This window comes from Aquarana catesbeiana, linkage group LG04 (assembly GCF_042186555.1).
Source record: "Aquarana catesbeiana isolate 2022-GZ linkage group LG04, ASM4218655v1, whole genome shotgun sequence".
Taxonomy (NCBI): Eukaryota; Metazoa; Chordata; class Amphibia; order Anura; family Ranidae; genus Aquarana; species Aquarana catesbeiana.
In genome coordinates, this window is record NC_133327.1 from 353,735,651 (window position 1) to 353,760,405 (window position 24,755).

Here is a 24,755-nt window from a genome sequence, read left to right on the forward strand (position 1 = left end):
CATAAAGCTATGCGATACCATAGCATATAGAAACAATCACATCAACACTGGATTATTCGTGAAGGTCCAAATGGAACCAAGGTTGGAGGGAGACATTGAATCAGAATAAAGGTAAGTATGTTTTCGGTAGTAGCGTGGGTTTGCAGGTCTTGTAATATAAGGGGAGGTCCTGAGTTGGGTATGGTCCAGTGATGAGTAAAGTAGTTTTGTATTTGTCCTGTGCCTAAACTCTGGGTGCGATGTTTTGTGTCAGTGTGATGTGGGGAGGATATGCGATTAAGTGGGTATTGAAATGATATGCTTATAGGAGGAGGGCTGTGGGGAGGGAGGGTGGTTGGAGCAATGGAGGGGAGGTGGGACATTTCTGGCTTCCCTCGACTGTGATCCTACTCATGAGTAGAAGCTGATTGAGCTTTGGATACATTTTGGATAGAGGCTACTTGTTGAGGGGTAAATTGATGAGATGGGATTTAGTAATTGTGATGATAGGGTTTAAGGATAGTCTGAGTGGATTTTATCCCGATTTTGGGAGTTTTTTAAGTGGTTTGGTTCAGGATGTTGGAGTATTCACGTGATGTCTGGTAGTGTAGCCAACAGGCCACTTATGGCTGCATTTTGTCAGGGTGTCTCGCGAGATGTGAATGAGCTTTTCCATTTCGGTGAGAGTAGGTATCTGCTTTGAGTTCCAATGTATGGGGATGCATTGTTTGATCATATGCATTGTTAAAGATTTGTGGTAAGAGGTATGTGGTATTGGCGAATGATGAAGGAGGAATTGGGCTGGGGTGAAATCTAGATTGTATGAGGTTACCTGGGCGGTTATGTGGCTGACCTCTGACCAAAAGTTTTGCAATGGGGAACATGACCACCAAATATGCAGTAGGGTGCCCCTTTCTTGGTGGCACCTCCAACAGGTCTCTGGAATTTCTGGTTTGAATATGTGTGAGAGTACTGTGGTGTGGTACCATCTAGATTGAATTTTGTAACCATTTTCTTGGGTTGTCACGTTTGTTGACCCTTTGTGTATGTTCAGAAATATTTGTTCCCAGTTCTCTGCAGTGAGTGAAATGGAGAGCTCTGCTTCCCATTTTTTACATGCTAAGCTTTCATTGGCTTTGAGGTTGTTGAAGATAAGGTTGGGTATGCAGGAGATAAGGTGGTATTGAGGTGTTGTCTTAGTACAAAGAGTTTCAAAGGGGGTGAGTTGTCTTGAGCAGTGTTTGTTGTTGTCCAAGGTTGTAATGTAGTGGGCAATCAGTAGGTATGCCCAGGTAGGGATAGGTGTCTTCTCTAGTCTTGTGGCAATCTGAGCTGCAGACAATAGTTTGCCTTGGTGGAAGAATTGATGGGCCTTAATTTGGTCTAGAGGCAAATTGTCGGAGAGGTAGTGGCGGTGCATTCCTGGAGGGAAGTCTGGGTTTAATTTTATTGGAGTCAGTGGGCCAGGGGTGGAGGAAACGGCGGTTTACACGTCTGGTGGATACAGTGTATAGTGGGTCCTATTAGAGGGTGAAGGCGGATTTCTGGCGGGACGTGGCATGGAGAGATCCATGGTAGTGAGTTCAGTGGTAGGTTTGTAAAGGAGGCTTCCAGATGGTCAACTTTTTAACCACTATGGGGTAATCCTAACCTCCCACACTTCCGTACAATCCCAGGCCCACAGGTCTGGGCGACGTATGGGGTTAAGGCCCTTCAGGATATTATGCCGACAGGGACGTTAATGACGTACAAAGATCTCTCAACCAAATGTAATTTGCCCAGATGGATGTATTTCCGTTATTACCAACTGCGTCATGCAGCAAGAGCACAGTTTCCGGGGCCTATTGTCCTGTCCATGGACCCCATAGAGGAGCTTTTGGCTCAGGAATCGCTCTCCAAGCCTCTCTCTTCCCTCTATATATCACTGCTCAGTTTGGACTTTCCCAGGCTGGAGAGGCTGTGGGAGGCGTGGAAGACTGATATCCCCACACTGGAGAGGGAGGATTGGAATGACTGTTTTGAGGATAGCTTGGGGCTGGTTATTTCTTCCAGGGATAAAGTGATACAAACTAAGTCTCTTCATAGGGTGTACTACACCCCGCAGCGGCTGCACAGACTGTACCCCCTGAGGGACCCCCTCTGTAATAGGTGTCGACAAGATATAGGGACATATTACCATATGTTCTGGAGCTGTCCTGGAGTAGCTCGATTCTGGGCTGCGGTATTTGAAGCCATTAATGCATACCTCGGGATGTCATTAGTTCAGTCTCCAGAGCTAGCACTGCTTGGAATACAGGAAGACGATCAAAGGTCGAGATACACCAAACTCCTGATTGCTTTCCTGCTTTACTATGCCAAACAAAATCATTCTACTTAAATGGAACTCTGCATCCCCCCAACGATGACTCTTTGGGAGGAAACCATTAATAGTGTTTTACCGCTGTATAAAATGACCTATCTGAACAGAAAATGTCCCAAAAAGTTTGATGGTATCTGGTTACACATGAGTGCATTGAGTGTTACAATTGAATAACATGGATGGTCCTTTCCCTTTCTTCCCCCTTGCTGCCCTTCTCCCCCCCCCCCCCCCGTCTACCCCCCTTTCCTTCTCCGGTACATTTTGCTGGAATTCCGTTTTGACTCAATTGAACTAATGACCGTTATTCCTGTTCTGTAATCCAGTTTAAACTGCAATTCTACTTCCTGACTAAGTCTATGTAACTTCTTTACTATATTATGCATTGCAACAACTACCATCTGCTTTTCTGTCTTGTACCATGCTTGTTTTTTTTCATCAATAAATTGAAATTTTGACAGTGAAAAAAAAAAAAAGAGCTACTGGCAGAGCTCAGTGCTCAAAGGTCCTATCTAGGCTGGCCCGGCAATCTTTGATCCAGCAAGACATGGCCTCCAACGCAGCACTAAAAATTAGCTGCATTTAAAACCCGGTTCAGCAACACTGAGATGATATTTTGATTAAAGAAAAATCTTCCATAAATTCCTGCAGGTCATTTCCCATCATGCACAGCTATGCTGCATCACAAAATACAAAATAGGGCATGTTCACCTGTCTAGACCTCACCCACCTCATCACCTCTTATTTTATTTCCACCCACTTTTCTAATTCTTCCCTTAAGGCGACAATACACTGTACACTATGACTATACAATCTCCTTTATATCTACCACCAGTTATGTAGTGAAAGGGCCTGTCTGATTTAATATATATTGAGTTGGACAGGTGGGTCTACCTATTCCATAGTACTGGTAAATCAAAAAGAAATTGTACAGAGATTGTACAATCAGATTGCACAGTGTATGGCCATATTTATACAAGTACATAGGAGGGAGTGGACAGAAACACGAAGCTGTCAGGCCCCATTTACATCTTTACATAGCAGGAACCCACATTACTACTGTTTTGCAGCGTTTTCGCTCATTGCACATGAGGCATGACAAGCTTCAGAACATTTTTTTTTTTTATAGATCAGAGTGTGGCACATTTGTTACTGCCTTTTTTTTTGCGCTTGTTTGTCGCACGGCAGACATGTGCCTGCTACCCGCGCTTGGGGTGCCATTAACATTTAATTGTGCTGAAAGTGTGATTCACTTTTGCAGCGCATTTTCAAAACACCTAGCAAAGCACGTTTTCTGTGCAGTTTGCCGTGAGTTTGAAAACTCACAGATGTGAACTGGGCCTCATTTAGGCTGATTCACAGATGCAAATGGAGGCTCTTTTTTAACCAATTTATTCGGCTACTCGTTTTTTCACATGGCAAAATGTGTGTTTGTTTGTGTGTTTGGGGTACTGTTAACAATTAATGGCCAAGAGTGTGACTAGTTAATGTTAGGTGTACAAAGGTGGCCATACACTATACAATCTGATTGTACAATCATGTATGATCTCCTTTAGATTTAGCAAAACTATATAATATGTGGACACATCATCTATCCAATCCAATCTTTGTATCCTATCAGGTAGGCCCTTGAACTACATAGTTGATGGTAAATCTAAAAGAGATTGTACAATCAAGTTGTATTGCAGGCCATACACAGAGATCATTTCTTTCCTGCAACCAGCCGCTAGAAATAATCATATTTAAAATCCAGCAGGCTGGTTGTACCAAAGTTGATCGATCAATCAACTTGGTATGTTCAGCCTGCCCATGCATGGTTATAATCTCGGCCGGTTCCTGCTGAACCAGTCAAGATTAAAAGGCCAGTACCTGCTGAACCAGCTGAGATTCAAACTGTCTATGGCTAGCCTTACAGACTTCCAAGGACACACTTCTCCTGCTTTCAATACCACAGCTCTGTACCACATAGGCTATTATCTGCTTCAAAGTCAGTGTGACGGGACCATCGCTACAGCTTGCCTTCCAAGGGCTTTGGGGAGTGTGTTCTACCAGCCGGCTTCTGCCCCCGGCAGGTTTGGCGTCATCACTAGCGCCCGAACCAAGCAGCATCTTACAGCATCCTGGCGTATCACCAGCCCCTCCAGTTGTGGCTCTGACACCAAAAAGCAGGACTTCAGCTCCCCCCAAGAGCTGGATGGGTACCATCCAGTCCACCAATAGGCCAATATATGGAGCTTATAGCAAGAGGGAGGGGGCTTACCAGTGGCAGTGACCAGTGGCTTTACAGTGACAATTGATAGCTTATATTGCTGGGATTGACTCCCTTCTATCAAAAGTGTGTGCTTTGTAGTATATTTCCTGGATACCACGGTTACCAGCTAGTGTTGGATATAGGCCTGTTTTAGCCACTGGTAAGCCCTCTCCCTCCGCTATGAGCTACATATATTGGCCTCTTTGTGTGTTCACGGCTGGCTAGGGACTTTATGTTATGCCTGACTGTGTTCTGTTTACACATATTGTTACTGTGGCCTTGTTTGGCATATATATATATATATATATACACAGTTCCTGGCATTGTATATTTTGTTTCCCCCTCTTTTTCATTCACAGATTCTACTATTTCAATACTGGGGACTTCTTGTCTGACATACATTTATACAAAGTCCCTATGATATGCTGCCTTGAAATTTTCTTACCATGTAAGAATTTATTTCTGTGGAATATAGTACTTGATTCTTGATCTGTTAGTTGTACACGCTTTAGCTCATTTTAATACTAGATTCCCCTTTTTTGTATATGGTTGTGCCCCCATGGAAGGGTTATGTCTCCTGCCCCCTAATGGTCACCGGACTTGGGCTTCTCCTCCGCCAGACTTTATTAAAATGACTATCTCATTGTTTATAATATTTCTGTTTTATGTATTGGATATTAAGATATACTTATTTGGTGTTCTTTTACATGTACATTAGATCTGCAAGCTCCTGAAGAAGCGCAAACGTGCACGTAACATGTAGAGCGAATTTTCACTGTGACCTCATATTGTGACTCAACCACTCCACCTTATTCCTATTAGATGCTGCTACTGGTTATTTCTAATTGCACCGATTTGTATTAGAATATATAATTTTGAGGTGTTATTTGAGTCCTTAGGGTCATATAATATTAAAATGTTCTTTTATTTTTTATGTTTGTAAACCACAATTTTAACTTCAATTAAAATTTCAATATATTTTATTTACTCTATGCATGTGATGCGTGTGCCTATAAAGTCCATTTTCCAATCTCCAATTTCTAACAATACAGGGACGTTGACATATTACTACCCGTGTATCCACAGTGTCACCCTGTGAGGATACACGTTAAAATAACAAATTCTTTGACATAATGTTTTTTCTTACATTAATTTTCTGACTTATTGGTGAGTTCAAGTTATCTTGGGCTGTTATCCACAATGTTGTGAACTACTGACATGTAAATTCTGGATCTAAGCGCTTCAGGATTTTTTTCCTGCTTGTTCTGTTTCACACTCTCCCAGGAGTTCCTCCCAGCTGCTATGATCTAAGAACATCCATTGATATTCCCTGTGCTATAACTGTTGCTCTTCAGCAGGCGCCTGATCCTTTTTAGCAGCTTATTATCTGCTTCTGCACACTCTGCCAAAAGAATGATCTATGCAAGATGAAGGCGATAGAAAAAAATGATGGTTGTGTATTTAGTGAGAACGGGTGATTGGGAGCAATCTCCAGGAAGGGGAGGGCAGGTGCACAGTGTGTGTTAATGGTGAACTTCTTCCTGGGTCTTAACAGTTTTCCCAACCTAAGGGCTGTCCAGGAAGTAATGCAGGAGGTTTTTTATACAACAAATTGGTGGCTGAGGTAATGCCTGGTCTAGGACAAATACAAAGTTTTTTCTTTCTTTTCTGCAAATGAGGTATATTAATGCCATATTGGTACACAGGGAAGCTGAAATTAGGAGAAAAAAAAAAAGTGGATTTTGCCTTTAGGTCTTCACCAGCATCTCATATTATTTTTGATTTCAAGTGAGAAACCTGGGTGTTACACAAAACACAAGAAAATTACCCTTCACTCACCAGATAGTTATACTCAAAATACAGTTTCACTGTAAATGCTTATTATGTCAAATGAGCACCCCAGATGCACAGTGTGATTTTGTAGGACAGTTCCCACTTTATATAAAACAGTACTGTATTTGATTTTTCTGAAAATATGTTTATCATGGGGTAAACCATGTAATGTCTTATTAAAAGAAATATAAATGTTGGGCTGAACAACTGTACACCTAGCACGGCATGATTCTCAGTTTTATTAATGTGAAATAAAATATGATTCACTACACAAGAGTATTCCATCTGATTTTAAAGCTGGTCATAGCTGATTATATGGCCAACTAACCTCTTGGCTTGTAATTTTACTACTACAGCTGTGCAACCTTAGCCTGCATAGCCAAAAATACCACATTCCATCATGTTTGACCCAAGCCTGGAAAAGTAATTACGTATTTCCAAGAAAAAAACGCCATAAAACATCTAGTCAAACAACTTACTAATATCCAGCTATGGATCACCACCACATTTAGCTGAAATCAAATTGTTTTTCCCCATTGTCATCTTTTCCTACTGTGAAAATTTACATTTAGAACTAGACAAAAGATAGGAGAGTGAGATCCATAGTTTTGACAGGCAGTTTTACAAAACTTGCTCGACATGTGTAATGATGTAAAAAAGTAAGATTTTAATTTGCCAGGAATAAATATGAAGCTGAAATGTATGCAGCTTAGTTTCAACACTAATTGCACAGCTAATGGATAAAAATGAAAACTATTTTCCAACTGAAAAGGCCAAAATTAAAATATTATTTTCCCCAAATGCAGAAAACCACAGACCTGGAATTATGCATATATTTTCATGTACTGATCATGTTTTCTTTCTAAGTGAAAACTTGCAATTCCTCATGGGAAATAACTACGGTAAATTAAAGACATGGACGCTTAGAAGCTTCTCATGCACTGAATGCAATTACCTGCTTCAGCAATGCATTCTCTAAGGCATAACAATCATGACAATATTCTTGTCTTCCAATACCCTTTACAAATTTATTTATTTATTTTTTTTTTTACTATAAGTAAACCTGCTATCAGGCTAGCACAGCTAAATAATGTAATTATCAGCACCAAAAGATGCCAACATAAAACTTTTGTGTGGACAAATGTACCCAAATGGTGCCTAGGAATCCCCATAACTCCAAGGCATATACTGTATGCAATAGCTGACTTTTTGAAACGTAAGCACTTAAGGTTTGTCTGACATCCCATAATGCAATGAAGACACCTCACAAGTGGAAAACAAGGACAAATAAATCAGACCTGATAGGTATGGGGACAGAGAGAGAGTGCAATTAAGATAAGGCAACAATATCTGCTATCTTTTTGAAATGAATAAAAGCCCCAAAGCTGTTACAGGATTTTACAAGAGACACCAAAAAGCCTGCAGTGGATGCATTTGAGATTTTTGATTACACAGTAGTTTACAGATTACTGAATTAAAAAAAAAAAGAGTGTGCTTGTTCACTGAAGCAATAACTGAATTAAAAAAAAATCAAGTTAGGATTAAATTTGGCAAAACAGTCTGCTTATATTTGGCAAATATCTGAATATTTGTGGAGGGCAAAGATACATACTTGGCAGGGGAAAAAAAAAAACACTGGCTTGCACAAAAGAAACCGCACTGGACTGCACTGATAATCAAAGCACTAATTATTAGTGCAGACCATCCCCCTGTCATTGGACACAGCTGATCACATGGTAAAGAGCCTGCGTCATAGGCTCCATGCCGTGAATGGAGATGCAGTGTGTCCGAGCGACACACTGCACCACCGATTGCCACGCACCCCAGGGGGCACACACAAGCGACTTGTTCTGAAACATGTCATATGACCTCCAGTCCAATCAATGAAACTCCCTGCCTGGCCGTCATTTTGCTATACTCCAGGTGGGAAGGTGTTAAGCTTTGACAAAAAACCTGGAAGCCGCTGGTTTCTATGCAGAGCTGCACCAGATATTGCACTCTCCACTTTTAGCAAATCAGCTTCATGAATTTAGAAGTATATGTTTACCACCTCTCCGTGGCTCTTGATGGTTACAGAAATATTAGTAACAGGTGGCTTGTATTTGATTATCCTATGTAGTTGCTTGCCTAACGAGATCTTACTTTAGTGACTTTCATTTGATGTCTCTGTCTTCCACATGTAGGAATGTAAACGGGGTCAACAGTGTAGCAAGTGGTAACAAAATGCATGACCGGTTTTGCTGGTAAGCACCAGCTGTGCCAGAGGCAGGCTTATATTCAGTATGAGGGGGTATAAGGGGCTTATTTACTAGTGAGTGGTGTTCTTTGACTTATCCTTGACCAAATTTTTTATACTCTTTATTTGTTTCCTTTTAACAGAAGTTAGAATAAAAAAAATAACTTTTATATATGTGCTTAACCAATTTGGTGTTTTTTTTTTTTCTTTTTTTTCATAATTTCTTTTCTACCCAGTGGGGTTTAATAGTTTTTATTGAGTTTGTCAGTTTAATTGTATCAGCCATTTCCCTACTGTTTATTATATATGATCATTTTCTGCTAGCTTAAATATGGAGTTGTGTAAGTGAGGAAGGTCTTACGGATTTGTACTTGTAAAATTATTGTTGGATTGAACCTTTATAAATACAAATTAAATTACAATTAAATGTTTAATGTATGTCTTCAGTCGCCTGAAAGAACAATGAACCAGTTAAAAAAAAAAAAAAGATTTCTGCTAAACATGTAATTCTACTTTAACATGCTTATATGGCTAAACTGGCAGACACGAAAAGGAAATACACTCAATCTTTAATCAGAGTAGAGATACAAGTGGCACTAAGTAGGGCATGAAGCCCCATGCTAATTGCAACATCTCAAATGAAAGCACATTTAGCTCAACAAACCAGCAGGAAATATTAAAAAAAAAAAGAAGAAGAGCCTGTGGAAATGTTTATTTAATGCTTCTTTGCAATCCGAAAGAGTTAAAGTGTTAACAGTAACAAATGCATGTTTTTGTCTTGTGAACATATTTTACAGGTCTAACAAGTTCAAGGACAAGGTCAAATTGAAGGAGGTGTATTCAGCTCTTACCTGCTTTTCAGCATGGCCATAGTCAGATCCTTGGTTTGGCAAAAAATGTAAAATGTGCCCATTGTTTTTTGCTAGTTCCCTCAAGGCCATGGCTGTCCGTACAGTGGAGTTTCTGGCATGAACAAAAACCATTACCTTCAAAAGAAAGAAAAAAAAGATATGGATGTGTATAGCATATATAAAAACATAAAACAGTATCATGCAAGCTAGGTGATTCAAGCAAAGTGCATTGCTAGCCATAGTTTATATACATCTTTACTGGCATTGGTACACAAAAAAAAGAAAACACAACCAAAACCAAAAAGTAGTTATATGCTACTAACCTTTGGACATTATCATGTCTCTATGGAATGAATTTGTCAAAAAAAAAAAAAAAATGTATATATATATATATATATATATATATATATATATATATATTCTGTATTGTCATTTACAACTTATAAGAACACAAATTAACTTTCTTTTTTAGGAATAAAGTCATTGCACTATACAATGGCAAAGTAAACTATTTCGTTAACAAGTATAGTTAAAGGATAACTAAAACTAAGCTTTCACTAAATAAAAGTAGTTTTGCAGAGCACTGTTTAATAAAATAGGGCTGGATTTTTTTTAATACGGTTCTCCCTTTATTTTGTTCTTCTCCCTTCACCTCTTTTTGTACACACTTTATTGGTTATCTGTATGCTCCAGCAGTGGCTGAAGATCACAGTGCAGTTATTAAAATGGAATGTGTTGCCACTGAGCTTTAGCATGATGACCTGCAGTCCAACTCAGAAGTGTACTTGGAAGGGTGAGAACACTGCAGATGTAAACAATGCTATCCTAGAGAAGGTACTGCATGTAGATACAACTTTTTGGTGTGATTTTACCTGAAAGTAGCACATACACAAAGGTGAGAAATGTAAAAGCAATCTGACACCAACTATGCACTTTCTCAAATGGTCATTTATAATTTAACGTTTCCTTTTTACGTTTCCAATTTTGAGAATGTATTGTTTTATGGATTTTTTTAAACTTTGTACAAAAAAAAAAAAGCAGTAGTGTTCTATAGTGAGTCAAAAATATTGGCTCCTTATACTATTTAGGTTTCTTTTTAACATGCTATTGACAGTATACTACTTAAGTCAGCCTGATGAAACTGTGGAGTAGCCACAATGTTTTTTTAACTTTTTTTTTTTTTTTTTTTTTTACATTTAGTCCTGAACTTAATAAATCAAAGTTAAACAAGACTTAAAAAAAATATACAGAAAACTGCAGTAGTATTCACCAATATTTGTCACTCTGCCAGAAGATTACTGCTATTTGACCATATACTTTTGGTTAAAAATCCACTATGCTAGAAGGAATGGCATTTCTGCTTGAAGCTCACTGATCAGTTGGGATACAACAATAATCAAGTCTTTTGTCCTTGCCGATGAAAGATCTGGCTGTATAAGCCTATCTTAGGAGAACAGCTAAAACATCAAAGTATAATAGAAGTGGTCTCATCATTATTTATATTGGGTTCTCTGTTTGCTTTAACGGAATCAAATCTGAAAGGTATGTTGTGGAACACAAAGAGCAAAACTGCCTACAGACAATGCATTTGCAATAAAATATTCTCACTGGTAATAATGCTTTACTTTGCTTGAAAATTTAATTAAAACACAGCATGAGTGTCCAATATAGACCTCAAGTACATGGCATAACTTTTTCATGCGTTGGAAATTTAAGCAGTAGAAAATTCAGACAATCCTAAAGAACCCTTTCAAAGAAAGGTTTAAAGCGAGGTTTGTTTTAATGATGTAAACAATGGTTTAATTTCCACTGCAGTTTGTTTTAATGAGGTGTAAAAAAAAGTGGTTTAGCTTTGTGCATCAAGTTCTTTTTAGGCTGTTTTGGATTCGTAGCTCGTATGCTCAATAAGTAAGATTATGCATCATTATCCTCTTAGAGCTACAAAAAAAAAAAAAAAAACAACAGGAAAAAAAAAACAGAAACAAAAGGGGGGGGTTTTCCGGCGCTCCGCAACATGTGATGTCTAAGGTAAATAGTACAATGGTAGCTATAATAGCACATTAAAATAAGGCAGGTAAATTCTAGAATGAGGTGGCAGCCATCCTCAGAGGGTGTCCATTACCTCTGTTGATAATCGATGTTGAAAAAAGGAGGGGTGTGGAGGCGCCAACTGTGGTAGCTTGTTTATGCAAAAATAAAAGTTAGTGTAACAATTACACTTACTGGTTCGCAGGGTGGAGGTGTTTCTTTGAGATTTAAAAGTGTCCTGGGATGTGCTGTGATCTTGTTTCCGGCTCGGATTTCATTCCTTCAGGCGTCTGGGTGTGGAGTCTGTACACAGGCTGAACCACTGCATCCAGTGCATGGAAAGCTCCACACTGACCACTCTGGAGTGCAGAAGAGGAAATGACGTCACTGATGCACGGCAAACGTCCAGGCTGGTGTTGGGGATAATGCAGGGATAGTACAGGCTATGCGCTCGGGGCTCACAGCTCCTTCTACTGGCCAGAGTGGTCAGCGTGGAGCTTTCCATGCACTGGATGCAGTGGTTCAGCCTGTGTACAGACTCCACACCCAGACGCCTGAAGGAATGAAATCCGAGCCGGAAACAAGATCACAGCACATCCCAGGACACTTTTAAATCTCAAAGAAACACCTCCACCCTGCGAACCAGTAAGTGTAATTGTTACACTTACTTTTATTTTTGCATAAACAAGCTACCACAGTTGGCGCCTCCACACCCCTCCTTTTTTCAACAAAAAAAACAGAAAAAACACTATACTTGAAGTACATTGACAACCAAAGAAATACAATACATGGGTAGAATGGTTATGTACAAGTCATTATATTGCCATAAAAATCACTCTTTAAACTCAAAAGATGTTTAAAGCAACATCCTGTCAACTCTGTGTAGAATGTAGATTGGCCATTTTTAAATTGACAAAAATGCTGAAATGTAGGAAGGTTTATTTCAAAAGCTTGGTAATGACAATAATGTTGGAAAGATGAGCAACATGACATATTGATTACAATGAATCAAATATATAGTACAAAGGTCACACACACCTGCATATGTTTATATGTGTTTTTTGTTCATTTTGTTTTTTATGCAGTTATGTGAGACAGGGACATCTAGGAAATAAAAACATATTTATCTAGTTCTACTACAAAACAAAGGCCCCATTTGTAAACTAAATTAACTAAAGTTAAAGCAATGAATAAGGTACATGTTGGTCTATGTTGGAGCAAACACATAGCTATTAAACCACAAGTGGGAAACTTGCAGCCCTCCAGTTGTTGTTGCCTGACGTCACCACACAGTAGCAGTCTAGCCTCAAAGGAAATACTGTTCCCGTATTCGTTTGGTTTGATATTCTGTGAAAATGTTGATGCCGACCATGGTTTTAAATAAAAGAAGTTTTTAACCACTTAACAACCGGCCCATAGCCGAATGATGGCTGCAGGGCGGTTGCTTAACTCTGGGAGGACGTCATATGACGTCCTCCCGGAATTCCCCTCTCGCGCGCCCCCTGGGGCGCGCACCCGAGCACATCCGTGACCGCCGGGTCACGGATCACGCATCACGGTAAATGGCCGCTGATCGCGGTCGTTTACCATGTAATCGCGCCGTCAAATGACGGCGCGATCACATGTAAACAGACCGGCGTCATCTGATGACGCCGGTTCCTCTCCTCCCCTCCTGTGTACCGATCGGTACACTGTGAGCGGAGAGGGGGATGGATGGCTGGCTGGATGTGTAGTGCCCACAGCGCTGCACAGAGACATCCAGCCATCCATCCATCCATGCTCAGCCATCCCTATTGCCCTGCACTAATCTGTAATGCCTGCACTACTCTGCAATGCTGTGCAATACTCTGCAAAGCCCCACATTACCCTGGAATACCCCCACAATACTCTGCAAAGCCTCGCAGTACCCTGGAATACCCCCACAATACTCTGCAAATCCTCGCAGTACCCTGGAATACCCCCACAATACTCTGCAAAGCCTCGCATTAACCTGCCATACCCCGCCATACTCCACCATACTCCGCATTACCTCGCCATACCCCGCCATACTCCGCAATACCCCGCCATACTCCGCAATACCCCGCCATACTCCGCCATACTCTGCAATACCCCGCCATACCCTGCCATGCTGAGCCATGCTCGGCTGTACTCGGCCTCTGTATGTGGCCAGGCTGTGGAAGTCTCACACATGTGGTATCGCCGTACTCAGGAGGAGTAGGAGAATCTATTTTGGGATGTCATTTTTGGTATGTACATGTTATGTGGTAGAAATATTGTATAAATGGACAATTTTGTGTTAAAAAAAAAAAAATGCGTTTTAACCACTTCCCGCCCGCCGGCCGTCATACAACATCCTTGACTTTGTGCAGGGATATCTGAATGATGCCTTCAGCTTTTTCAGCCAGCGGTTCCCTACACCATAAGAATGATCATAGCGGCTGTTCCACTGCTTGATCGTTCTTACGGGAGGCGAGAGGGGATGTCACACCCTCCCGCGCTTCTACCGACTCACCGCTACAATCGAAGCCAGGATCGTTTTTTTTTAAATTTCAGGCTTCCCAGCCTAGAGGTGAGATGTGGGGTCTTATTGACACCATATCTCACTGTAGAGAGGACCTGTCATGCCATATTCCTATTACAAGGATGTTTACATTCCTTGTAATAGGAATAAAAGTAGTCAAATTTTTTTTTTTTTTGGAAAAAAGCATCAAACTAAAATAAATAAAGTAAAATGAACAATAAAAAAAAAAAAAATTTTTAAAGCGCCCCTGTCCCTGTGTGCTCGCATGCAGAAGCGAACGCATACGTAAGTCCCGCCCACATATGAAAACGGTGTTCAAACCACACATGTGAGGTATCGCTGCGATCGGTAGAGCGAGAGCAATAATTTTGGTCCTAGACCTCCTCTGTAACTCAAAACATGTAACCAGTAAAAAATTTTAAAGCGTCGCCTATTGGATTTTTGAGTAGCAAAGTTTGGCGCCATTCCACAAGCGCGTGCAATTTTGAAAGGTGACATGTTGGGTATCTATTTACTCGGCGTAACTTCATCTTTCACATTATGCAAAAACATTGGGCTAACTTTACTGTTTTGGTTTTTGTAAAGCACAAAACAGTTTTTGTGTTCTTGTATTCTCTAGGGTCTTTGATAAAAAAACATATATAATGTTTTGGGGTTCTATGTAATTTTCTAGCTAATAAATGATGATTTTTACATGTAGGAGAGAAATGTCAGAATTGAGTTGGGTGCTCCAGAACGCCTAGAGGTGCTCCCTGCATGTTGGGCCTCTGTATGTAGCCACGCTGTGTAAAAGTCTCACACATGTGGTATCGCCGTACTCAGGAGTAATAGCAGAATGTGTTTTGGGGTGTAATTTGTGGTATGCACATGCGGTGTGTGAGAAATACCCTGCTAATATGACAATTTTGTGTAAAAAAAAAAAAAAGTAAAAAAAAAACCTTGATTTTGCAAAGAATTGTGGGAAAAAATGACAACTTCAAAAAACTCACCATGCATCTTTCTAAATACCTTGGAATGTCTTCTTTCCAAAAAGGGGTCATTTGGGGGGTATTTATACTTTTCTGGCATGTTAGGGTCTCAAGAAATTAGATAGGCCGTCAGTACTTCAGGTGTGATCAATTTTCAGATATTCACACCATAGCTTTTGGACTCTATAACTTTCAAAAAGACCAAATAATATCCACCGATTTGGGTTATTTTTACCAAAGATATGTAGCGGTATAAATTTTGGCCAAAATATATGAAGAAAAATTACTAATTTGCAAAATATAACAGAAATGAAGAAAAATGTATTTTTTTACAGATTTTTCGGTCTTTTTTCTTTTACGGCACAAAAAATAAAGAACCCAGTGGTGATTAAATACCACCAAAAGAAAGCTCTATTTGTGTGAAAAAAAGGACAAAAATTTCATATAGATACAGTGTTGCATGACTGAGTAATTGTCATTCAAAATGTGAGAGCACCAAAAGCTGAAAATTGGTCTGGTTAGGAAGGGGGTTTAAGTGCCCAGTGGTCAAGTGGTTAATGTACCGCACCATGGAGGCTTTTTCCTTCTAATCCCCTCTGACACATGCGGAACTAAGCCGGCTCACTACTTGGATTCCACAAGTGCAGGAGACAGACTGCGTTCTGAGCACACAGACCAGCCGCTCTTCAGATCAGCTGTTACAGCACAGATCAGCTGTTTCACTCAGTGAGATATCGCTCATGCCAGTGGAAGATCAGAAGCAGATGGATATCTGAGTTTGTGGGAATCCCTCCAGCTAACCCTGCCTGCAAGATCGTGATTATCTGAGCCTGTTAGACCCCCGTAATAGGGATCCTACGTATCTGGTAAGCCACCGCCCATTTTATTACATCCTAGGATTATAGCATCTTCTAGAAGGAAGTTTTCCTATGAAAAGCACTTATCTGAAAATTTAGGACTGTTCGAATTGTTTTTTTACCATCTATTCCTCAAGGGGACTTTGTCACGCTAATTACCCTTTTGTGTTTAATTAGTTCTACACATGTATTCATTTTTTGGCCACCAATTTATCATAATTGGGTGGGATAGACACCAGTAGCGCACCTGAGTCTTGGTATTATATTGTGAAAACTGAAAATTCTTGGTTTTAGTAAGGTTGCAGCACTTTAGTCTTTTTGTTTCAATTTTGTTTCAAATGTAATTTTGTGTTTAGTTTTAGGTTCATTTTTTAATGGCAACAGTATTTACTTTGTCTCACATCAATATTGTGAAATATTTTTCTTCACTTCAGGTAAAACAAACAGGGGTTAGCGCAGTTTACACGTGTTACACTTTTAGTTGACTACCACACCTGCTCGGGTTCCACACCATCTCTCTTGCTGGACTATGTTGTCTCTATTTTGTTCTTTCCTCCTGTTTACCTCTTTCCTCCCCAGAATCCTTGGACAGCTGTATCATCTGGACCGCCTCTGCAACCGATCTATAGACAGGACACTGATGGGTATGTTGTTTTTTTTTTTTTTTTTGTGCTCCTACTGTCATTAAGCTTCTCTATTCTAAATGGTATAGATTTAAAGTTGATATCTTGGAATATTAGAGGGCTGAATGACAAGGTGAAAAGATTGTTGATGTTTAAGTTTCTGCAGTCTCATAAACCTCACATTTTGTTTCTCCAAGAAACTCACCTACTGAGCAGTAAAATCCTCACTCTTAAGCGGGCATGGGTAAAACAGGGGTTTCATGCCACCTGCTCCTCCTATGCGAGAGGCGTGACTATTCTGCTGAGCAAGTCACTCCCTTGCTCGGTAGAGCAGGTCTTCACTGATCCGGGGGGAAGGTACATAATCTTAATTCTTGAGATGTATGCCCAATGCTGGACGATAATCAATGTATACGTCCCTCCTCCATTTGACTCCACCATCTTGTAAACCATTCTTACAAAAATAGCCCCCCCTCCAAGTCCGCATTATAATAGTTGGAGGGGACTTCAACGCCATCCTAGATCATACCAAGGACACTACTAACCCCCTTAGATCTGCCCCCCTTGGGTCTGCCTCTGCTCTGTCTCAAGTTGGGACGGTCTCCTATCTCCCAGCAGGTCTCTCAGACCACTCGCCGCTGGAGCTGGGCTTGACTCTCGGCACCTCCCGTGAGCCAGGAGGCTAGCGTCCCACTGGATTGACAATCCTCAAATCCAGGAATTAGTAGAACCCAAACTTGCAGAATACTGGACGCTTAATGAGGGGTCATCTTCCCTTGATGTGGTCTGGGAGGCGGGTAAAGCTCATGCCCGAGGAGAGTATGTCTCCTCTATCAAGGCAGTGAGATCCGGCTTTGCATCACGGACCGCCACAACTGGAACAGTGTGAAGGGACGGCACTGGAACTTTTCACGGGGAGTCCAACACTCAAAAATTATTCGATTCTAGCCCAAGCGAGAAGAGATTTGAAGCTCCATTACACTTTGTTGGTCCACTGTGATGCACGGAAGCTTGCAGCCAGGCTTTTCGAATCAGGGGACAAAAATGGCAAACTACTGGCCAACCTGGTGGCAGAGCCCACAATCCAGACAGTAATCCCTAGAATACAGACTTCCACTGGCTGCCAGGTTACAGACCCCGAAGGTATACTAAGGGAATTTCATCTCTTTTACAATAAACTGTATGATGATCCATTCTCTGACTCAGCTGACGCCTTGTTGGAGGATTTGGGGTGATTCACCTTACCTCTCTTATCCGAGGAGGACAAGGATACACTAGATAAACCCTTAACACGACAAGAGATAGAAAACACAATCTACTCCTTGCCCAACAACAAATCCCCGGGCCCCGATGGTTTACCTGGGGAGTGGTATAAGACACATGCTGCCATACTGGTCCCCAAACTAACTCAGTTGTTCGCAGATTGTTTGGAATCCGAGAGACTGCCAGATAGTATGTATCAGGCACATATAGTGCTGCTGCCCAAACCAGGGAAGGACCCCACTTGCTGCTCATCCTACCGACCCATTTCACTGCTGAATTACGACCTTAACATACTAACCAAAGTGCTAGCCAATAGACTCATGAAGGTCCTACCATCCCTTGTCAACATAGATCAGACCGGCTTCATGCCCTGGCAAGTCCACGGACATAAACCTTAGACGAGTCTTTACGCATCTCCAGCTCCCACCTGAGGAGAATGCCTCCCGGGTCCTGGTATCCCTTGACATTGAAAAGGCTTTCGATACTGTTAGATGGTCCTATATGATGCAGGTTCTGGAGGGCTGTGGCCCAGCTTTCCGGAAATGGATCGCCTTATTATACAAGACTCCCAAGGCCCAAATTAAACTAAATGGCAGGCTTTCGCCATCTTTTCCAATTAGGATGGGGACAAGACAGGGGTGTCCTCTTTCCCCTGCGCTGTTTGCCCTGGCGATGGAGCCTCTGACTGAGGCCTTGCAGAGATTGAGCGAGGTGTCTGGAAATAAGGTCGGTTCGGTGGTCGAGAAATTAGCATTGTACGTGGATGATCTAATCCTTTTCCTCCGGGACCCTGGTCAATCGCTTTCTGGGGCGCTCCAGCTTCTGGACCGCTTTGCGACTCTCTCTGGCCTCCGAACCAACTGGAGCAAATGACTTATTCTACCCATAGATCCCAGGGCAAAAAAGCTGAGTGATCCTGCTTCACCTCTACAATGGGCGAGTACCATAAAATATCTAGGAATCAATATCTCTTCCAATACCCAGAATCTTAACTTGTCCCCAGTGCTGCAGTGGTGCAAACTGAAACTGAAGGCCTGGTTGAACCTCCCATGATCACTTATAGGGAAAATTAACCAATAAAAATGAAATTACTCCCAGTCTTGCTGTATATTTTACGACACTCCCTGGTCTGGATACCTAAGACTCTTTTCCAGCAATGGGATTCTGCAGTGGCCTCCTTTTATGGCAATCATGCCCGGCTAGATTCAGTAGGAAAATCCTGCGTAGGCCCCGGACACAGGGGGGACTTGCCTGTCCAGACTTTCACACATACTATTTAGCGGCAATGCTCACTCATGCACACAACTGGTTGGTCTCAGATGACACCAATGCGTCAGTTGTCCTAGAGGCAGCCCATCTGGGATCCTTTGAGGCCCTTCTCAACGCCCTTTATAGGGGGTCGGGGGGTTCTCCAGTACCTTTAACACTGGCGATGAAAGCAATTATTGTAGCTTGGCACACGGTAGTGATTAAACCTAATTTGGTAAAGGCCAAATGGTCCCCTAATACACCGCTTTGGTGTAACCCAAGATTGAAAGAATTCCACTCTCTGCAGGACCCGGGTTTGTGGACCAGTAAGGGCATCAAGTACTTGAGGGATATCTGTGATGGGTCAGGGTTATTTACATTTGATCAGATGGAAAATAAATTCCAACTTCCAAAATCTTTCTTTTTCATGTTCCTGCAGCTCCGCCATGCCTTCGACTAACAATTCAAATCAGTTCAGCTTTGGCTGGAATATGACGACATGGAGACCCTTCTAGAAGATGCTGATCTCTTAAAACCATTATCCCAAATTTACCGAGCACTTCTACCGTCCATCCAGGTCAGACTGGATGGTTTGCATGGTCTGTGGCGGGCAGAGGTGCAGGAACTTGACAGCGAGGACTGGGAAGACATGTGGGACTATCCACTCCAGCCACTGATTGCTACTAGGGATAAACTAATCCAATTCAAAATCCTACACAGGATCTACTATACGCCCCAGTGCCTCCACCGCATATACCCAGCCATGTCGGCCAGCTGCTGGAGATGCTCTGGTACTCCTGCAGGATTCACGCATATATTCTGGGATTGCCCACAAATTCAGGACTATTGGCGGGAGGTAACTCAATTCATTCATAGTTTGACCACTATTCCTATTCCCCTGACAATTAGTGTCTGCCTCCTTGGCCTAGTGGAACCACTGGCATTTGCCAAAGCAACACGCACCCTATTAGGTATACTTCTTTTCTATGTGAGAAAAGCCATAGTACTAAAGTGGAAGTCAACCACTCCCCCCACACTGTCCTCATGGAAGCAACTAGTCAACACAATGATACCCCTCTATAAAGCAACATATCTGTCTCGAGGATGCCCCAAAAAATATGGCAAGGTCTGGCATTTGTGGATAGACTCAGATTCCATAACAGATGATCAGCTCTCAAGGGATCAACCCAGATAGATCTCCTCTACTCCTGTCCAGCTTTTCTGAGCACTGAGACTTAGACCACAGATGGATAATCGGAGATGCTAGCCTAAAAATCAATACAACTACATGTATGCTAGCCTAAAAATCAATACAACTACATGTATTCTACATCTATTCTCAAATGTCCCTATAGAGTCCAAGGTCAATAACTGAAACCGGGAGACAACTCCACAAGGAAAAATATCTCATATCAACATCCTACCATGTGTTACCTGAGCAGCGACTGTGTTGTGTTTAGTTAAGTTGATTTTAGAGAATCTGTTAGTAGTATGTTATGCACATGAATATGTGCACCGGTTGGCCGGGGTATGCCCCAATGGCCCAGTTTTGTACTGCTTAAAGAAATTTCCAATAAAAAGAATTAACAAAAAAAAAAGAAAAGTGAAAATATGTTATAGGCTTCCTCAAGAACTAGTTCTGGCCAGCTCAATAGATTGTTTTAAAAAAAGAACATACACAAAGTATAACTGCATATTAAAATGTATGAGTAACAACACCTGGAACAATTGGATGCCTTCTGGGTGACAGGGAAGGAATTTATTTCTCCGCTGCTGGAGCAAACCAAATCATGATATCTATATCTATATATAGATATATATATCTATATAGATACATATATCTATATATACACACACACATATATATATATATATATATATATATATATATATATATATATATATATATATATATACACATATACACATACACACACATACATATAGTATATATTTTTTTTTATATGCCTGTCCGTTCCTTCTACTTTAAGGTTGGGTTCACACTGATGCGAATTGGATGGATCCAATTTGCATGCCAGGAGAGTGTGAATGGCTCTCAATTGAGCCGGTTCACACCTGCAGGGCGGCCGCGGTCCGAATTGCAGAAGGGACCAGTGTGTTTTCTGGTCTGTTTCAAGTGTGAATTAGGAAAAAATATGGACCTGATTCACACCTGAGACGGTGAACAGACACGCACTGGAACCCCTGCTGTGAGCCACGGCCGCAGCTAGTGTGAACAAAGCCTAACCCTGCTGTCTGGGAATTTACCCAATAATGTCTGTAGTCTCAGTAGGCACTCACTGAATAAGGTATTCATGGCAATTGCCTAAGGCCTCTTTCACACGTGCGGACCATATGTCTGTATTTCATCCATCCGTTTTCGGATGAAATACGGACATACATACATCCCTATGGGATAGCGGGTGTCAGCGGATGAACATCCTTTAACACCCGATATCATCTGGCCCCGCTATTGTCCGATTCTGCAGACGGAAGAAAATCCTATTTCTTTATCCGTCTGCAGAGCGGATCGGATGAACACGGACAGATGGTCCGTGTTCATCCGATCCCCCATAGGGGAGAGTGGAGATCTGACAGGGCGATCCCTGCACAGTGTGCAGGGACCGCCCTGTCATCCGCCGGCTCAGCGGGGATCAACAAAGCCATCCCCACTGAGCAAGCGGATGTTCACGGGATCAATACGGATCCGCACGTGTGAAAGAGGCCTTGCTTATTACTGCAAGAATTACAACTTCTGGTCTGATATAAAATCTCAGTCAATGTGGAAGTAATGATAAGTATTTGACGCAGAGAGGGATTAACAGCAATAGCATACAGCACAGACTACAAACAAGCAGAATTTCTTTGTTGAAATCATATAGACTACATTTGTAACACCTCAGGTTCTTCCTTAAACAATGGCTTCTGTAATGTAGAGCCAGACATATACTGCATAACACAGGTAGCACTGAACCCAATAGACTATGCTAATGCTAAGTGATACGTGTATTTTGACCCAGTCACAACGGAGTAAAAAAAAAACTTAATTTGTTTACTAATATACTGGAGCCAAGTGCTTTGAACTTTTTTTTTCCTAATTATTGGTCAATACATTTTAACACCTAGACCATGTAGATATACACATGTGGCCAGCTCTTCCATGTTTTATTTATTTATTTTAAAGCATAATAAATATATGTGTTCATAGAATTTGTGTCCTTCTGATTCCTTATACTAATTTCAATGAAAATAAGAATTGTGAAAGTTTATCACAGTAAAAAGCGCTTTCTAATACAAAATCAACTTAAAGTGGAAATTCACCAAGAAGTGGACATCCCACTCTTCCTCCTCCTGCCTGACTTTTTTGGCACACATTTTTTTTTTCTTTTTGTGGGGGGAAGCTGGTACCTGGCATTGAAAAGTACTGGCTCCCACTTTCGCTCAAGTGATGTGAGTGGAATTTCCCCCATCCCCTCCCTATCGGCATCCTTCTGGGACACATCAGCATTCACAAAGCGCAGCGTAGCTTACACATGTGCAGTAGGCAGACGGCTTTAAAGCTGCAAGCAGTCACAGATGGCTGCCCACAGTTAATATGCCAGCACTGGGGACCCGAAGACTGTTGAAAATCCTACCTAGGTGAGCACAGCGCTGGATCCTGGGACAGTTGAGTGTAGCAGCTGACTTTAAATTTTTGCACAAGTGACTGAAGAACTGCTTTAAATACTTATTTCAGCGTACCATGTACATCCAGAGAGCGAAGTGTTTAAAACAAGCTCATGAGCTTGTTACCATATTAAACAGGCGTCTCTCAACTGTCATGTTAAAGTGATTTGGATGGTTTACAGTGCAGGTGGTGTGGGGCTGTAAAGGCTTTTAAAATGTTGCCAATGGGAACTTTTGGTACTGTATTTTCTCCCACTCTAAATGGAGGTGAGGGATACATTGAGAGGGGGAAAAAAAAACATAACCATGTTAAAAATAAAAACCATAAAAAAAAAACTTAGATGAAGGTTTGATCTAGGTCGGGTAAGTGTTTGGGTCAAGGTCAGTATATTTTTGGTAGGATTTTTTTTTTAAACATTTTTTTTTTTTTTTTAACCGCTTGACACATTTAACCCCCTTCCTAACCACACCAATTTTCAGCTTTTGGCGCTCTCACATTTTGAATGACAATAACTCAGTCATGCAACACTGTACCCACATGGAATTTTTGTCCTTTTTTTCACACAAATAGAGCTTTCTTTTGGTGGTATTTGATCACCACTGGGTTTTTTATTTTTTGCGCTATAAAGGAAAAAAGACCGAACATTTTGTAAAAAAATGCATTTTTCTTCGTTTCTGTTATAAAATTTTGCAAATTGGTCATTTTTCTTCATAAATTTTGGACAAAATTTATACTGCTAAATATCTTTGGTAAAAATAACCCAAATCAGTGTAAATTATTTTGTCTTTGTGAAAGTTATAGAGTCTACAAGCTATGGTACAAATCATTGAAAATTGATCACACCTGATTTACTGAGGCCTACCTCATTTCTTAAAGGGGTTGTAAAGTTATTTATTTATTTTTTTTAAATAACAAACATGTTATACTTACCTTCACTGTGCAGCTCGTTCTGCACAGAGTGGCCCCGAACCTGGTCTTCTGGGGTCCCTCGGCGGCTGTTTCAGCTCCTCCCCGCAAGCATTTACCACCTTCATGCGAGCTCCCTCGCACGGTGGTGAGTGCTTGCGGGCGCGCTCCCGTGATACAGCCGGCGGCTATAGCCGCTCGCTGTATCACCACTCGGCCCCGCCCCCCGGCGCGCCGCGTCATCGGATGTGATTGACAGCAGCGCGAGCCAATGGCTGCGCTGCTTTCAATCCATCCACTGCAGCCAATCAGCGACCAGGCTGAGCTGCAATGAAGATGACGAGCAGCGAAGATTCGAGGCGTCAGGTAAGTAAAACGGGGGGGCTGGGGGCGGCGGTACTGTCAAAAGTTTTTTCACCTTAATGCATAGAATGCATTAAGGTGAAAAAATTTTTACCTTTACAACCCCTTTAAGACACTAACAAGCCAGGAAAGTACAAATACCCCCCAAATAACCCCTTTTTGGAAAGTAGACATTTCAAGGTATTTAGTAACAGGCACGGTTAGTTTTTTAAGGTTGTTATTTTTCCCCACAATTCTTTCCAAAATGAAGATTTTTTTTCTTTTGTTTCTTTTTACAAAATTGTCACATTACCAGGTTTTTTTCTCTCACATGGCATGTCCATACCACAAATGACACCCCAAAATACATTCTGCTACTCCTCCTGAGTATGGCAATACCACATGTGTGAGACTTTTACACAGCCTGGCCACATACAGAGGTCCAAAATTGAAGTAGCACCTTTAGGCATTCTAGGAGCATAAATTACACATCTCATTTCTCAACCACCTACTACACTTTTGAAGGCCCTGGAGCACCAGGACAATGGAAATGTCCACAAAATTACCCCATTTTGAAAAGAAAACACCCCAATGTATAATCTATAAGGCATAATGAGTCTTTTGAACGGTTCATTTTTTTCAAGTTTTTGCAAAATGTGGTAAAAAATTAAAACACTTTTTATTTTTTTTTACACAAAGTTGTCCATTTATAAGATATTTTTAACACATAGCCTGTATATAGCAAAAATGACACCCCAATATATATTATGCTATTTCTCCTAAGTATGGCGATACCACATGCGTGAGACTTTTACACAGCTTGGCC

The 24,755-nt window shown here is 41.2% G+C and overlaps 1 protein-coding gene across 2 annotated transcripts in view; it reads right to left on the bottom strand.

Moving 5' to 3' along the window:
* Positions 1 to 24,755, bottom strand: part of ASCC3 (activating signal cointegrator 1 complex subunit 3) — a 1,208,179-nt gene that overhangs the window by 596,810 nt on the left and 586,614 nt on the right. For both annotated transcript variants that reach the window (XM_073626995.1, XM_073626996.1), the window contains exon 14: positions 9,507 to 9,641. In XM_073626995.1, coding sequence (XP_073483096.1) covers positions 9,507 to 9,641 — 135 coding nt within the window. The remainder of the gene's footprint in view (positions 1 to 9,506; positions 9,642 to 24,755) is intronic.